The sequence below is a fragment of the Acipenser ruthenus genome, chromosome 6 (assembly GCF_902713425.1).
Source record: "Acipenser ruthenus chromosome 6, fAciRut3.2 maternal haplotype, whole genome shotgun sequence".
NCBI lineage: Eukaryota > Metazoa > Chordata > Actinopteri > Acipenseriformes > Acipenseridae > Acipenser > Acipenser ruthenus.
In genome coordinates, this window is record NC_081194.1 from 58,120,364 (window position 1) to 58,138,452 (window position 18,089).

An 18,089-nucleotide genomic window follows, 5' to 3' on the forward strand; every position below is an offset into this window, starting at 1 on the left:
GTGGTCCAGAAACTCTAAAACTTGCTTTCTACTTAGTCTGTACTAATACATCTTGTGTAGGGTGTCTCTTATGTACGAGATCACACAGCGAAGCGAAACTCAAACTGTATGAATGAGTTCTGGTATAGTAAGACATTAACGTAATATATAAAAAAAACAAAGATCGTACTTGGGAACTGCAATGAAATTAAAAGTAGTGCTGGGACAAATATCTGAATATTAGAACAAATAAAGTTGGATACGTAAGATTAATATAGAAAAAGTTTTAGACAGCAAAAAGTAAACAAACCAGATTATGCACGCGCACATATTGTGATTTTATGGAAGGCCATAAAATCCATAAGGCCATAAAAAAACCGTTGTGCTGCTTTAGTGAGTCAGAATCTCATGGGACAGAAAAAAGGCAAGCACATCATTCTGAAATGCCTCACTTAAACAGTACCCAACTTCCTGAAAATGTTGTGAAGTGATTTTTATATAGATTTTATATTATGTATTTTTTGTTGCGACTCTCTGTTATGTGGAACGTAATAAACGAGAACCAGTGAGTTTTTTTCCCCTTTATTTTACAACGCCATTTCCATGTTTTTGTTTTATTTGAAGTGTTTAAAGTTACATTTCGTTTTGTTTGCTTGTTCAGCTACAAAAAAGAACAAGTAAACCTCACGTTATTACTTTATGAAAACATTTCCATGGCCTCTGTTTATTGCGAATAAACGGCAAGGGGAAGCAATTAAAAAAAATAAAAAATAAAAAATAAATAGTAAAAAATAAATAAAATGCGGTGTCAACTTTATATACTATTTATTTCGCCAATAAATAACAGCGTTTAACATGAACTGTTATTTTTGCATCACTGGTGTAAAGTAAGTCCTACACAACTTATTCTTTACTCCTGGGATATTTTTCTATTTTAACGTGTTACATATTGTAAGGTCTTGCTGTAAAATAAAGGCACACACACAGGGGCCACACCCCCCTGCCCCTGCTGCTATGCTGTCTCTGCCTGCGTTCTGAGCAATATAATGGCTTTTATTACGTTTTGAAAATGAACGAAAATTTAATTGAGTGATTATCCGAACGCGAAAATCCCATGTTCGTCCCAGCGCTAATTAAGTGTATTTTTTTGTTTTGTTTTTTTTCAACATTGACACCTGCACATGGTAACGTACTGGAATCTTGAAAATTATAACTATGATTTATTTGATTCTGGCATTTGTACACCTGTGCAGATTAGGTACAAGACCATGCACAGTCTAATACAGTAGTCAGTCAATGTAAAAGGCAGCAATTTTATTTTTATTCCACTGCATTGTGAGTTCTGGACTGGATCCCTATATTGCAATGGAAACACAGAGCGATTGCGCATGAACTAGTTGAAGTGAATGCCACGTTAAAGAGGATTGTGTGTGAAAGCTAAACTGCTCTCTCCTCTCCAGGACCAGATCGACGCTGCTGTCAAGCAGCTGCTGGCTCTGAAGGCAGAGTTCAAACAGAAGACTGGGCTGGACTACAAACCAGGCATGGCTCCTCCCAGCCCCACCCCCACACAGACAGCCCCCTCCTCATGCCCGTACGAGACAGTGGCTCAGCAGGGAGAGCTGGTCAGGAAGCTCAAGACAGAGAAGGCACCCAAGGTAACAGCCACTGAGGAAAAAGGTTACATAGCCTGCTAGTACTCCCTACTTCTACTATAAGCCAATAAGTTGTTTATTGTTATAAGAGACGTCATCTTGTACAGTTTGGCGCCCAAGGTAACTGTCACTGGAGACCCAACACAGGGCTTATATAGATTATAGATTCTTAAAACATATAGATAATCCCTAGCTAGGTGTTTGCGATGTGGCAGGAAATGAGTTGTGGGGATTTTTAAACTTGTTTGCGCATCTTATTTAACCTTTTAAATCTTTCCAGTTTGCCTTTGGGGGCGAGATTATGGATGTTGCAACGATTTTGCTTAACATTTAATCAATATGCTTTAGAATTTCACTAAGGGGATCTGATGTAGAAACATCGAGTTTTATCCGTGGAGATTAACTGTGTGTTCCCCTTTCTTCTCCAGGACCAGATTGACGCTGCCGTCAAGCAGCTGCTGGCTCTGAAGGCAGAGTTCAAACAGAAGACTGGGCTGGACTACAAACCAGACATGGCCCCTCCCACACAGACAACTTCTGCCCCCAGCCCCACCCCCTCACAGACAGACTCCGCCTCCAAGGGGAGTCCAGCCAACACCCCTGAAGCCCAGGCTCTCTTCAACAAGGTAGCTGAGCAGGGGGAGCAGGTCAAGAAGCTAAAGGCAGAGAAGGCACCCAAGGTAAATACAACAAGTGTTCAGTGTCTGTCCTACAAAGAGTGCAAGAGAAAATACATGCTCACTGTAATTGGAGGTAGACACCAGACATTTATAAACTTGTTAAGTCATTAAATCGAAATAAACAGAGAATCTGATATTTACATATTTAATCTACACCATCGGCAAAAGTGTAGTTGCTACTAAAGCCCCTTTCACACTGGCATGCTCTACCCGGGTCGGAGCCTACCCGGGTCAGGACCTGGTGTCATGCGGGTTGGCTACGCGATTTCACACTGCTCTGGTAAAGCAGGGTTGACCTGGGTGACAGATGCAAGAAAACAATGCGCGTGTCGATGCCCCGGAAGCAGCTTGTTACGGATGCTTCCATCCAAGCTTCTCTGGATTGAACAGTCGGCCCAAATGTTGATTGGAACAAACGTTTCTTCATCCCTGCTGCAATCAGGCTCATGGTGTGTCTCAAGCAAGGGGGTGTGACCTATACTGCTTTAATGCAGTAGGTGTTTGAGATAAACCCAAGGTAAGCAGGAAATGGGGTAGAGAGAAAGAGATTGTCTAAATGTAGTTGCATGTTTAAGAATAAAGCTTTTGGGTTAGGTATCCTTATAAAAGTTTACCAGGGTATTTCTGCAATTTTCCAATGCTTTTCCTATGGCTATACTGTACAATAAATATAGTTTACCCTGGTATGGAATGGGTTAACAAGCCATGTTGTTAATGCTACTACCCAACTTGAGAATTATTTGAGATTAATCAGCAACTTGAAACCGAAAGGACTCCTCGTGTTTGATTTTCTTATGTTGTTATGTTTTGTGAATCTGTTTCTGATACTGCACGCTTTGACACACTGATCTGTACAGCAGGTCGGTGGTTGGTGCAGCACATTGCTTGTTATGCATGGCTGTGTTTTGACCGTCTTCTCTCATGTTCCAGGACCAGGTGGATGCTGCAGTGAAGTCCCTTCTCGACCTGAAGGCTCACTACAAGACTCTGAGCGGGGCCGAGTACAAGCCAGCCTCTGGGGCCGGCAGGGAGGACAAGAGGAAAGAGAAGGAGAACCAGTCTGAGAAACAGAGCAAGAAACAAGGAGGAGAGGCGCGGCGTGGCAAAGAGCCGACGAGGGAGCAGGACAAGAGCGCAGGGTCTGGGGGAGCAGGGGAGGGACAGGGCCCTAAGAAACAGACACGGTGAGTCTGCAGCGTCGCTGCACAATGCAACAAGCATACATCGACCAACTCAGACTCAAGAAACAAGCCCTGTGCCTCCTAAAATACTGATAACACTACTGCATAATGCATCTGCAGGAAAAACAGGATCTCACTAAAGTCTTTTGCAGTTTAGTTATTGTGCATCTCATCTGATTGCGCAAAGGCATTGAAATGTTTGGCTCGTTTTTTTTTTTTTTACTTGTGCGATCATCCTCACGTCCACACACTCCCTGTGAAGAATATTAATCTCTTATTTTTAAATTAGCCTCCTCCTAACATGCCAGTGTTTGTTTGGTTTTCTCATGTAGGTTGGGTCTGGAGTCTAAGAAGGAGGAGAATTTAGCAGACTGGTACTCGCAGGTGTGTTTGTTTGAAATACATTCCAAACACTGTAAACATTAACACAACAGGTACAAACAAACATGGTGATAGGCTGCCTTGGAGAATCAGGCAAGTAATTCCAATAAACATCTTGTCCTATGAATTAAAACATCACCATGGTAGATGCCCTCTAAAAGATAACAGGACTAATCTTGAAACGCAAGCATCCCAAGCGATCCATACCAAAATATAACCTAACACAATGCCTTTATACAAAAAAACAAACAAACAAAAAAAAACATTTATTGGGTTTATAAGAGCGTGAATATCACCTGGAGATAATTAAGTGCGTTCGGCTTGGGACACCTTACTGTCGCCACGGTCAGTTATCCAGCCGGTAACGGCTACTGCGCCGGATCATAATTAAGTGTTTGCTGGTCCGTAGGTGATCACCAAGGCGGAGATGATTGAGTACTACGACGTCAGCGGCTGCTACGTGTTGCGGCCCTGGTCCTTTGCCATCTGGGAGACCATCAAGAGCTTCATCGACGCAGGGATCAAGAAGCTGGGCGTGGAGAACTGCTACTTCCCCATGTTCGTTTCTCAGGCCGCCCTAGAGAAGGAGAAATCTCACATCGCCGACTTCGCACCCGAGGTACACACACAGAGAGGCTTAACCCTTTGCGGTCCATTGTTGGACCCTGTCCGACATCATCAAAAAAACGCAAAAAACGGGTTTCTAGTTGTTTTTTCTCCAGAAAAAGCCGAGAAAACCATTCAATGGCCGAGTGGGAGCGACAGGAGCCGAGACAAGCTGATAAAAAAAATAAATAAATAAAAAGGCGTATCTCATGAATAGTCATACATGCCCCTGGCATTACATAGGGGCGGTCATAAGGAAACAAGCTGGCTGGGGGGAGTGACAATTATGGGTGTAACAATTTGCTGTATATCCATGATTCCTGATGCATTATTTACATGATATTTCATATTGTAACAGAGGTATATGTTTGTATTACAAGACCAAAAGCGCGACATAGCACATTTGTATTTCACGAAATGGTTCTCGAATGAAGAATAAGTGTGTTTTTATAGTTGGTATGAAAACATGCTCTCCCTGTCATTTCATGTTTGTATATAAGAAAATAGTCCATAATTAAATAAACTACCCATCAGGACTATCTATCGTATGGATCATGGTAAAAATCGTTAAACTTGTTATCTGTACACTGTGGCTAATCAAGCTTGTATTAAAACCTGGAATGGGTAAAACTGCTATGTAATAAGAGTCTTATTTCCATTCCTGTTCTAGAAAATATATTACACATATACAGTGCCCTCCATAAGTATTGGAACAGTGAAGTCAAAATTGCTATTTTTGCTTCTTGCTTTTGAGTACTAAAGTGTTCTCAATACATCGATTATCGCCTGTCCAATGTTCCTTTAGGAAACTGGTTGCTATTTGCACTTCTACATTAAAGTAAAGTAATCAGAAATAAATTCAGAAAATGCTGTGTTTTCTATATGCGGAGCTGCTATACCCCTGAATCAGAAGGACAAAATCGTCTTGCATGATACAGAAGCTGGCTCATTTGTGTTTTTAAACAGTTTTATTTGTCTTTCTGTACGCATAGGTCGCCTGGGTAACTAGATCTGGGAAAACTGAGCTGGCGGAACCCATTGCTGTCCGTCCCACGAGCGAAACAGGTCAGAGACATAGAGAGACTGCTGCTGATTGCTGTTAACATTCGTATCTCAAGGAATATAATGCATGATGGTAATGATCTACAACATTGAGCAGCAGGGCTGTCCACCAGATGACTCCTGAGATATTTGGCTCATTGAGCTCAATTGTGTGGCGCTCCTGATTTTGGAGTTGAAGCAAATTTTGTGTAATTGCTGAAACATGCAGCCTGTTTAATGAGCACAGAAATACTGAATCGGTGCACAGTCCAGTTAAACAGTTTCTGTTTTGCTTTGTATGGCTGCGTATGGTGGTGGGGGGTATGTATATGTTGTGGGTTTTTTTTTGTTATGTAACGCTTTTGTTTATTTTGAATTTAATTGTAAGGGGTGAAGTTAACCTGCAAATACAGGTGTGGAATGTGGCCAAATACTGGTTATTCAGTGCCACTTTGGGGGTGGCCACCTGTATAAAAGAGGAGCTGGGAGACAGCTCCCTAGTTACTTTAGGAAAAGGACTGGGAGCAACAGGTTGTGCTCCCTGTCTCTGCACTGAGGTTTGGCTTGAATATTTTGTATGTTTTGTTTTTTATTTTGCAAAATAAAAGCGCTTTGAGCTGCAATATCCTGCTTCCTGCCTCTGCTATTCCCAGCGTTTGCCTTGACTACAACGCTACCCTTCCACAATGGCTCTTTAAGGACTCTCTGCTATGAGGTTGCACAGCTCTGCTACACCAGTATACAAAGTACAAGTGCTGCTAGTGATCAAATTACATCCCCCCACACCCCTCTTTGCTGTTTTAATTATTTAGTTACGCCAAATTCTAATTGTAGACCCCCAACACCCCCTTTGCTGTTTTAGTTATGCCACTGTTCTAACTCCAGCTCTTGTTTTGCAGTGATGTACCCAGCCTATGCCAAGTGGGTGCAGTCCCACAGAGATCTGCCAATAAAACTGAACCAATGGTGTAACGTGGTGGTAGGTATTCACACAACCCTTGCCGATACTTTCTGATGAAGAAATAATAGGAATAATAATAATAAATAACACGGGGCTTCCGCGTGGTGCATCCAGTAATGGCGTTCCACATGGAGTGCAGGATGCACCCTATAGCCTGGAGATCGCAGGTTTGAATCCAGGCTATGTCATTGCTGACCGTGACCGGGAGTTCACAAGGGGCGGCGCACAATTGGCAGAGCTCCGCCCGGGTAGGGAGGGCTTAGGTCAGCAGGGCAATCCACGGTTCATCGCGCACACCAGCGACCCCTGTGGCTGATAGGGTGCCTGCGGGTCTGCAGTGGAGCCATTCAGATCTGTGTTGTCCTCCGGCACTATAGGTCTTATGGCTTCACTGTGGATCCGCAGTGCGAAAAAAAAGACAGCTTGGCAGGGACATGTTTTGGAGGACGCGTGTGTCAGCCGCTGTTTCCCAAGTCGCCGGGAGGCTGCAGCGGTGAACCGGGATTAATAAGAACACAATTGGCAATTCCAAATTAGGGAGAAAAATGGGGTAAAATCATTGGAAACGACTAAATTTAAAAAAATAAATTAATAACACTAAATACTAATGCAACTATTTTTAATAATAAATATAATAATAATAAATTATAATTTATGTTGATAAGGGAAATTATAATGATGCTTTTGTTTTTCACTTTTGTCATCTTGTTGCGTTTATAGCCCCGATCAACTCTATCTATCACACAGAGGAGTTGTACAGTCATAAGCTACACCTCCATGCTTGTGTTTGAAAATGTCTAGTTGGGTTTGAACTCTCCTCCCATATCTCCCAATTCCTGTGATAGCCCCCTCCCAAGCTTTTTACATGCTGAGTGGTAGTAGGCATCGGCACTAATTGGAAAGAAGTGTCTGTAGTTAGTCAGGAATAGACGTAAATGTATTTGAATGTTTTTGGTGAAAATAACTCCTGCTTCATCAGTGAATAAACTTTATTGACAATTGCAGTTAACACAAGTTAATGAGTTTTCTCTCCCTTCTCCTCTGCGCCCCTGTTCTTCCCGTCTGTCTGTCTGTCTCTCTTCCCTCTCCCCTTGGCAGCGGTGGGAGTTCAAGCACCCCCAGCCGTTCCTGCGTACCCGGGAGTTCCTGTGGCAGGAGGGGCACACCGCCTTTGCCACAAAAGAGGAGGCTGCTGAGGAGGTGAGCGTGGCCAGGCCTGGGCAGCCTGTATTCTTCATACCCATTGTGCTGGAGCCATGTTTCTCCAACAGAGGTCTGCAGCGGGTCCCCAGGAAATGCTGAAAACGTATCTGTTGTATAACAACATGCATATTTACAGTATAGGACATGTACTGTTGTGGTGAAAGAAAGGCAGGCCTTGTGATACTTGCAGACAATATTATACAATGTTCCTTTTTTGTTTGCGATTTGACCTTTCCTTAGTTGGAGGTCCCCCTATTCCATTAAAACATTTTTTTTTAAAGGGATCTGCCCCCCCCCCCCCCCCCCAAAAAAAGTTTGAGAACCTCTGGGCTATTTACTCCAAAATGATACTGAAAACACTCCCAATAAAGTTACCAAACCAGAAATAGGACAGCTATGGGATCCCTCGACTAACACTTCATTTTTCCAGAACAATAGTTAAATAAAAATACTTAAAAGAAAGTTTGGAAAATTCATTAAAGTTTTGACTACATTGAAGACATTGAGAAAGAATTAGAATTAGTTTCTTAGTTTAATTCGTAATTTACCACGGATGTTTTACAGTTGTGAAAGACTGCAAAATTAGCCACAATGGGCTCTATCCACAAAACTGTTTGATAATACATAATTTTTTCCACCTGTTTTAGAGAGGTTACAAACTCGATTTAAGTAAATCAAAATGGTCTTGTTCTTAAAGTTTTGTAAATTGGGCCAAGTGTTTATAAGATGAACTCATCCTTTTTAATACTGCCAGGGGCTGCCCTTTCCTGTATTACACTAACTGTTTCTATAGAGTACTATACTGAACTAAATTGAGTTTCTGTAGGCCTTGCATTGCTGTATGCGCTATCCCCTCTCTCTAAGAACTAGGGGAGTGGTACTTGGTGCAGTATCTGACCCCCTGTCTTGTGTCTTGTCGTGTCCCCCCCCAGGTGCTTCTGATCCTGGAGCTGTATGCGCAGGTGTACGAGGAGCTGATGGCCATTCCGGTGGTGAGGGGCCGGAAGACGGAGAAGGAAAAGTTTGCCGGGGGAGATTACACCACCACCGTGGAAGCTTTTATCTCTGCCAGTGGCAGAGCCATCCAGGTGCGGGGGGAGGGCAACCGAGAGATATCGGGGGTGCTGGTTTCTGTTTCATTTCCGAAATGATAAAACATGTTTAACCGTTAACATAGTGGGAAAGTTTGTAATAAGTCAGAAAATATGTATTTATATAATACATTACAGGTGCATGTATTTGTGTATAAGACTGCATGTGTACAGCATTTAATTGTATATGGAAAAGACTAAAGCAATATTTAATGTGAAATTAACCAGCCCGCATTGAACACTAACTGCAGTATACACACTAAAGGCTAACACACTTATACCTGACCTGCAATGTCTCGACAAAGGTTAAACGTTTGGGCAAAATTCCAAACGTTTAAAACTTAATACTATTTGCGGCCTTAGTCGATATCTAGCCCAGACTAACTAACACCCATCCATCCACTGATCTAACCATCTCTCTCATCTGCTGATCTAACTCTCTCTCCAGGGCGCCACCTCACACCACCTGGGTCAGAACTTCTCTAAGATGTTTGACATCACGTTCGAGGATCCGAAGCGGCCGGGAGAGAAGCAGTTTGTCTTCCAGAACTCGTGGGGTCTGACCACCCGCACCATCGGGGTGCTCACCATGGTGCACGGGGACAACATGGGGCTGGTGCTGCCGCCCAGGGTGGCCTGTCTGCAGGTGAGAGAGGACGTGGGAGAGTCTGCGCGCTGCAGCTATACAGGATGTATGGGAGCAGACGACTAACTCTGAACTCTGTCCTGAGTTTATGTAAAGGTTGTGTAGTCCTGATCGCATGCACTAGAGCAGTGGTTTTCAACCTTGTCATCTCAAGTACCAGCCTTTCCAGCAGGTGTACTGGTAACTGTGCAATCTTAAACATCTGTTGTAAAACAGAGACCTACCCCATCACAACCAGGTTTGTTGTGTCTGTACTCACTTGTTTGTTGCCTCATTCTGATGACTGCAGTTAACTCTGTATGTTTTACACCGGCGTCCTCCAGGCTATAGGGTGCATCCTGCACTCCTTGCGGAGTGCCTTTTACTGGATGCGCCACTCAGGAGCCCCTGACATACATTTTTAAAGGGAGAGGCAGTATTTTTGTGCCTAACCCTGAAAAAACAGTCATCCAAAACCTTTTTTTGTCGCATTTACAACCATTTTAGTCGCAGTCTGGAGCCCTGCATCATCATTTCTCGTTTATCTGATTCAATGATACAAACCAATTGATACATTACAATGGTTTGATTGAGGGAGCATTGTGGTTGAGGTTGAATCATATTGTCATAAAGAAAAACTGCCAGTGCTTACCCTCTCTCCTCTCTCCCATCCTGGGACAGATCATTATCATTCCCTGTGGAATCACTGCCTCCCTCCCCGAGGAGGAACGGGACACACTTCTCCAAAAATGCTCCCAGTATCTGGACAGACTCATGAAGATCGGGATCCGAGCCAAGGCTGACCTCAGAGACAACTACTCTCCCGGCTGGAAGTTCAATCACTGGGAGCTCAAGGTACTGTACGCACTCTCAGACAGCGTCTCCTACATATGGCTGCTCTCCCCCGCACTCTCTCGGGCAGCTGCGGTCTCCACTCAACCCTATCGCTCTGCTCCAACACTCCCTCTGATACAGAATAATACAAGGCTTCTATTCCCTCCACTCCTCCTCCTCACTCTCCCTGCATCTCTGCTCTTACACTGCCTCTGATACAGAATAATACAAGGCTTCTATTCCCTTCACTCCTCCTCCTCACGCTCCCTACATCTCTGCTCTTACAATGCCTCTGATATAGTATAGTACAAGGCTGCTAATTCTGCTTGCCCATGGTTGCACTTAGACGCTTAAATTAAAATGTCGTGAGCTTCCTGTTCTTTTGCCCACCCAAAGTGCTCATGAGATTTTTGTACCGTAAGAGATAGGGACAACTGTATGTATTGGCTCATTATACATGAGATTTTAATTAAAAGAAAAACAACACATAGGTAATATCATTTTTGACAGCTGGTAGCCTACCATGCACAAGACAATGGTTATGGCAAAGTAAGATGTACTGGAATGTTCTGAGTGTCTCCATGATTTATAATATTAGACATATATTTCATTAGAGGGACATTTTAGTCTCTGATGGTGAACCCCCCCCACGTGTGTTTGTTTCTCTCAGGGTGTCCCTGTGCGTGTGGAGGTGGGACCTCGTGATATGAAGAGCAGTCAGTTTGTGGCAGTACGCAGAGACACAGGAGACAAGCTAACAATCAAGGAGGATGAGGCAGAGAACAGGATGAGAGACCTGCTGGAGGAGATTCAGACCAACCTGTACACCAGGTACACACTCGCACTGACACTAACATGCAGCACGCTCTGTACAGGAACTGACTGAGAGGGGACACTACCTGATGCCTTCTGGTGTTTGTGTGTTCAAGTTTATAACATAATAACATAAGAATTTACAAACGAGAGGAAGCCATTCAGACTATCTAAGCTGATCCGGTTACTAGTAGCTGATTGATCTCAGAACTTTGTCAAGTCGGGTCTTAAAGGATTTAAGTGATTCTGCCTGAACAACATGACTAGGCAACCCATTCCATACCCTCACCACTCTGTGTGAAGTGTCTCCTTCCCTCTGTGCCAAGTCTATCTCCACGTAATTTCCAATTGTGTCTTCTGGTCCTTGATTCCTTACTGTGCTTTAAAATTGGTTAACTATGTAAACTCCTTTTAAGATTTTAAAGACTTCAGTCATGTCCCTTCTAAATGTTCTTTGTTCTAGGTAAATAGATTCAGTTGTTTCAGCCTTCCTTCGTATCTCAGTCCTTTAAGCCCTGGCCACTGTATGTGAGTTCTGCTTCTGCTGCTGCTGTCTGTACTGTCCCACACTCTTGTATGAGAATTCATTTCAGTTCCTGCTGCTGCTGACCTGGTTTACAAAAAGAAAATCAATAAGATTGTCGAAGCGCTGATGAGTTATATTTATAATAGATGGGTGATGCTGCAGACATAATGGCTGGTCTTTTAATGAGCGGTAAGCTGTACTGCAAGTCATAACTTCAGAGAGACGTCAGAAGAATGTTTAGTGCACTGGATGACCTCATTATCTCGAGCGAACAAACAAAAAATATTCAGAAGCATCAAGGTGGATCCTTCTACAATAGCTCTCTAATCAGCCAAAGTACACTGTTTCTCATATTGGAGCTGAGGGACTGGGAGGTAGTGTGGTCTAGAGGTTAGGGCTGAGGGACTGGGAGGTAGTGTGGTCTAGAGGTTAGGGCTGAGGGACTGGGAGGTAGTGTGGTCTAGAGGTTAGGGCTGAGGGACTGGTAGGGAAGAAGGCTGTGGTCAAGTAGTTAGTGCAGAGGTTGGTGTTATTATTATTAATTATTATTATTTGTTTATTTAGCAGACGCCTTTATCCAAGGCAACTTACAGAGACTAGGGTGTGTGAACTATGCGTCAGCTGCAGAGTCACTTACAACTACGTCTCACCCGAAAGACAGAGCACAAGGAGGTTAAGGGTCACACAATGAGTCAGTGACTGAGGTGGGATTTGAACCGAGGACCTCCTGGTTACAAGCCCGTTTCTTTAACCATTGAGGTATTGATTTGTATGTAGTTGCTGTTATTGCCTCCTGTTTCAATTTCTTTTCTCTCCTCCCTCATCTCCTCAGGGCTTCCAATGACCTGAAGAAACACATGGTTGTTGCCGACTCGATGGAGCAGTTTCAGAAAGAAATGGACCAGGGCAAGGTGAGGGTTTAGTGGTGGCTGGAGACCAGTATTGCATTCAACATTGCATTTCAATGCATGTTTTAAGTGTTCGGGGGTTACCTCAAATCAAGTTGAGAGTGTATTTCTTCCACACTCTTTGCTGTTTCCACAAAACAATGATCAAAATTTACACACAAGATCAGCCAGAACTGTCCCACCCTAGCAGTGATCATGAGGATTTACAGTTGCTTGGGATTGGAGTGCTTTTTAAAAAATGCTTTGAGATGGATTGGCATTGTTTGGAATAATAATAATAATTCTAAAGTCACAGGATAACATCCTGGGTTTAATTTCACAGCAGTGAGTTTTAGGGTACTCTCTCGTGACTGCTCATTGTTTATGTTAATCTTTTTTTTTTTTTTTTTTTCTCGTAGATCGTGCAGATTCCATTCTGCGGTGAGATTGAGTGTGAGGATTGGATCAAAAAGACCACGGCAAAGTAAGTAAAGAGGAAGGAGGGTCCTTGGAGGGGAAGGAAGTGTATTACCAAAACCTGACAAAGAGCCTGTTCCAATAGCTTTGTATGACAAAGATGGAAATGAAACCCCTGATACATAGACATTGCAGCTTTACTTTGAGTTTAACTGGACGCACACATATACAGGGACAGCGTAGAGCATGGTTGTGTTGGACCTTAAAAAAAAAAAAATGGAAAACAGTCAGTTTAGGGAGTATTCAAGTAAACAACACTACAGTAAGTGCAGACATCAGTGTGTATTAAAATGCAGTAAACAGCTGTTTGTGTTTACTCTGAGTAACACCCTGCAAACAAGCCTGCCTGCCTGCCCTCTGAGTTCAGCTGATGTGCTTTGGTGGAGGACTGGTGGTGAGAAAAAACAAAGGTTGGCATTTAAAAATGAAAGGTTCAGAGCATCGTTCTTGTAGGGAAACGGTAATTTCAAACATAACATTTGCATACCAATGGGTATAAAAATGTAGGTAAGCAGTATTATTCTTACATTTTAGTAGTTTTACTTTACAGAAAAAAACAATACATTCAAGCTGCAATATAAAAATATGTAAATACATTTGCATGTCTACACAAGTAAATGAAGTAATCCAGCAGTAATAAGTTCAAGCCAATTTGTAGTCTTTATAGACAAAGTGTAGGGGCTGTTTTACAGTGGTGGAAGGATCCTTTGAATAATATTTTAAAGTTCTAAAATCCTTTTTTTTTTTTTTTTTTAAATATATAATTATTTTTATAAGTGCAATAACACACTCCAGGGTGTGCTGTAATTACAAAATGACTGCACTTGTTGGGCACTAACTGGGCTTCGCATCGTGCCTCAGCGCACCCAGGGCGTGTGGTAAATTTATAACTACTGCACACCCTGTTGTGCGTTAGTATTTATGTATAATGCAACTTCACTAATTTTTTTAAATTTTTCATGATTTTTTCTGATTTGTTAGTTAGATGGCGAAATAGAGGGAGGAGTGTATTACTTTACCTGTGTGAAGATGCAATTTCACTTTAAGGCAGGGCTTCCCAACCCTGGTCCTGGGGACCCCATGTATCTTCTGGGTTTCATTTCAACTGCACCCTCAATTACTTAACTAAATGTCATATCAAACATCTGCACAGCCGAAACACTGTATTTAAATGAACAATTAAACATAAAAAGGTTTATTTTCTAACTTCCCACATATAAAGCACTACTTCAAAAAATGAAAAACTATAATAAAAAAGAAACTAGTGTGTAAAAAGGTATATGTGCATACAAAACTTAACAAAAGTAGTTTTTATTTTAAAACAAAAATAACAGGTTTTCTCTGCGTGTGTCACTCAGGTTGAGCTGCAGCAGCCTGCTGCTTTGCAGTTTTTCTGATCAAAATCTCTCTGCCGGTATTTTCACTGGTGCATTCCTTGTACAAAACGAAAGAATTGATGGCTGTCAGGTCCAGTAGAGATAACAACAGGCTTGTATATAAAAATAAAACAGAATATTATAGGTTGTATTTAAAATAAAAATATGTATTGTAAAAACATGTATTGTAAAAGGCAGTCAAAGTGACTACACATGCAGAGTAATTAAAATTTTAAAAGTGAAAACCGTCAAAATGACTGCCGTGGTGGTTCGAGTGTTTAAACAGTTGCAGATTTCAAGTTAGCTGTAACATTTTATGAGTAACTTGAACTCTGCAACTGTTGAAGCGCTGAGACAATTAGATCTAATTAAACAAATTATTATCAAGCAATCAATCAATTTTATTTTTATATGGTGCTTTTCCTGGAACATCTCAAAGCAATGTATATAGCATAAAATACATCAGCAATTAATATCAGAAACGTAAAAAAAAAAACATACATTAAAACAGCATTTAAAAAACAGCAATTTAGAGAGTTAATACATACATTGCAATATATAAATACATGTGAAACATCCATTATAAGTTATACTGAAAAAACAGTTAATTACCAAAAGCCAAGGAAAACAACTGTGTTTTAAGGGTAGATTTAAATTGTTCCACAGAATCAGATCCTCTCATAAATGGTGGCAGTGGGTTCCAAAGAGAAGGAGTACACAAAGAGAGGCTTCAAACTCCCAACAAGTGACAAAAAAACGGTAGCCAGTGTAGTGTTTTTAGGACAGGGGTAATGTGTTCCATTTTATTTTTGCCTGTCAATAATCTTGCAGCAGCATTCTGGACTAACTGTAACCGATGTACCACTTTAGAAGATAAACCATACCACAGTGTATTGCAATAATCAATTCAAGGTGTTACAAAGGCATGAATCGGAATCTGTATCTCTTTGTGAAAGGTGAGAACAGATTTTGGCAATATTACATAGATGGGGGAAAAAGATGACTTAAAGACTGATGAGACTTGAGCCTCAAAACTAAGTCACAACTCCCAAGTTTCTAACTGATGTTGATACACCAATATCACGGCCACAGGACATCAGATAGTGATGTAGTTTGGAGTTGTTTCCTAGTGCCAACCAAAATAAATTCAGTCTTGTTGGAATTCAGCTGTAGGAAGTTGTTAGTCATCCAAACAGTAATATTATCCAAGCAGGCTGATAACCTTGAGTCAGTATTCATGGAACCAAGGGTTGTGTGTCATCTGCATAAGAGAGGAAATTCAATCCATGTTCTTTGATTACACTACCTAATGAAAGCATATAGAGATTGAAAAGAAGAGGGCCAAGAACTGAACCCTGTCGGACACCAGAAGACACATTAAACTTATCAGAGTCAGCAGCACAGGACACAGAGTTCTTATCAGAGTCAGCAGCACAGGACACAGAGTTCTTATCAGAGTCAGCACCACCACACGAAACAGAGAACATATCAGCACCATAGGACACAGAGTTCTTTTAGTTGGACTAAACCAGGAAAGCACAGTTCCACTCAGTCCAACACACTTATCTAGTCAATTTAATAAGATTGAGTGATCAATGGTATCCAACAGAACAAGCGCTGATGGCTTCCCATTATCAGCACTTTTCAAAAAGTAATTGACTATGTGTGCCAGTTGTTTCCGGAATCCAGATGGAAATTTTCAAAGAGATGATTAGTAGAAAGATAATCAAGTAGTTGTCTACTAACAACCCTCTCCAGAACCTTAGCCAAAAAAGAGAGGTTTGATATTGGACGATAGTTATTTATAGTATCAGGTTCTAATTGGGGTTTTTTGAGAATTGGTGTCACAGTGGTATGTTTTAATGCCGTTGGAACCATGCCAGAATCTAAAGAGAGATTTATAATTGTAGTAATTTGAGGACCACGATAGTCGGAACCTTTAACTACCAACTTTAGATAGCCAAGGGTGGAGAGACCAGGTCGTGGATCGTGAGTGATTTATTATATCCACAATATCAGAAGCTTTAACTACTGAAAAATGTGAAAAGTTTAAAGTGGAAGTTATTTCAGAAGTTATTAGTTCAATTAAGTGTCTAGTTAAGTAATTGTAAGCTCAGTTAGAATGAAAACCAGAAGGCACGAGGTGTCCCCAGGACCAGGGTTGGGAAGCCCTACTTTTAAGGCTATTCGGTGGCTCTCTTGTAACTGAATTGGTGGTTTCTCTTTTGTTGCAGGGACCAAGATGTGGAGCCTGGAGCGCCCTCTATGGGAGCCAAGAGTCTCTGCATCCCCTTCAAACCCCTGCAGGAGCTGAAGGCTGGACAGATGTGTGTGAGCGGCAAGGAGCCTGCCAAGTACTACACACTGTTCGGACGCAGCTACTGAGGAGAGAGCGAGCCCAACTGAGAATCTGACCAGCCCAATCCTCACTCCGGTTCACTAATATGACACTCCCACTAGTCCTGCACCCAGGCCTGGTTTTTACAGCTCCCCTTGAAATGACCAGGTGCCAGGAATTCAAGCAATCAATCCTGCTAGATCTGCTCCAAACTGATCGCACTTTGTCACAGTGCATGAATAAGTGTCACCAGATTAAGTTTATTAATAGAAGTTGTTCCTGTAGCTCTATTTAAACGGGTCTGGTTGCTCTTTTTAGTTTTAATAATACACTTCATTGAGGGTAGCTGTGAAACCCAGGACTGGGTGCAGGGCTAACGTGCTATTGTTAATATTACTGTTATAGGGTGCAGATCCCATGGCTCAGCAATATTAATATAACCCTAGTGTTAATATTCCTGATTCAAGGAGAAGTAGCTCTGCGATAGTAACACATTGGTGTGTTTTAATGGACTAACCTGCTCTCCCCAAAATCTCTTGTGTGGACCCTAACCCACCCACCCCTCTTCAAACTGACTGGTAATGCAGAAAGCTAACAGGTGTTGTTTTATCGGACAGAGTTAAAGCTCAATATTAAAAAAAGGGATTATAAAATACACTTGTGTATGTGTTTTATTAATCGGTAAAGTTTTCTAACAGTATGGATTGAATATTTTATCATCTAGTTTATCTTCATCAGTATTGCTAGATCAAGCTGCATTCCTTCTAAGGTTGTTACTGGTTTAGGGTTTATACGATTAAACATTTTCCAATTGTGAAACATTTCGAATTTTCCCTACATGGTTTACCAATGTCAAAGATAGGCATATGAAATAGGTCAGCTGTAGTGTTTTATACAGTAGAATTTTGTGCACAAGTTGTACATAGGAGGCTGTGTGGTCCAGTGGTTAAAGAAAAGGTCTTGTAACCAGGAGGTCCCTGGTTCAAATTCCAGCTCACTCACTCATTGTGCGACCTTGAGCAAGTCACTTAACCTCCCTGTGCTCCATCTTTCGGGTGAGACTGTTGTAAGTGACTCTGCAGCTGATGCATAGTTCACACACCCTAGTCTCTGTAAGTCGCCTTGGGTAAAGGCGTCTGCTAAATAAACAAATAACAACACTCGAATGCAGTGGTCTACACTGGGTTTTTTGTTTTTTTAATGGGGGCCACTTTAAAAATAAATAAATAAATAAATAAATATATACACAGTTGCCTCCAAAATTATTGGCACCCTTGATAAAGATGAGCAAAAAAGGCTGTATAAAATAAACAACACAGGTATGAGCTATATTTTATGCTCAAATAAATGGGAAAACCATATTCTTTTATTCTAATACAATTGCTAAGAGAGTTTTTTATTAACAAGTAATAATATTTTTTCTCAAAAAGATAGG

General features: G+C 41.6%; 1 protein-coding gene across 2 annotated transcripts in view; it reads left to right on the forward strand.

The window, feature by feature from the left end:
* Positions 1-17,309, forward strand: part of LOC117411129 (bifunctional glutamate/proline--tRNA ligase-like) — a 42,018-nt gene extending 24,709 nt beyond the window's left edge. For both annotated transcript variants that reach the window (XM_059025589.1, XM_059025590.1), the window contains 15 exons: positions 1,440-1,637; positions 2,063-2,314; positions 3,245-3,498; positions 3,828-3,879; positions 4,286-4,495; positions 5,475-5,547; positions 6,423-6,502; positions 7,583-7,684; positions 8,620-8,775; positions 9,227-9,424; positions 10,085-10,258; positions 10,908-11,068; positions 12,409-12,487; positions 12,883-12,947; positions 16,551-17,309. In XM_059025589.1, coding sequence (XP_058881572.1) covers positions 1,440-1,637; positions 2,063-2,314; positions 3,245-3,498; positions 3,828-3,879; positions 4,286-4,495; positions 5,475-5,547; positions 6,423-6,502; positions 7,583-7,684; positions 8,620-8,775; positions 9,227-9,424; positions 10,085-10,258; positions 10,908-11,068; positions 12,409-12,487; positions 12,883-12,947; positions 16,551-16,701 — 2,205 coding nt within the window. In that variant the 3' untranslated portion in view covers positions 16,702-17,309. The remainder of the gene's footprint in view (positions 1-1,439; positions 1,638-2,062; positions 2,315-3,244; positions 3,499-3,827; positions 3,880-4,285; positions 4,496-5,474; positions 5,548-6,422; positions 6,503-7,582; positions 7,685-8,619; positions 8,776-9,226; positions 9,425-10,084; positions 10,259-10,907; positions 11,069-12,408; positions 12,488-12,882; positions 12,948-16,550) is intronic.
* The last annotated feature ends 780 nt before the right edge of the window (positions 17,310-18,089 follow it).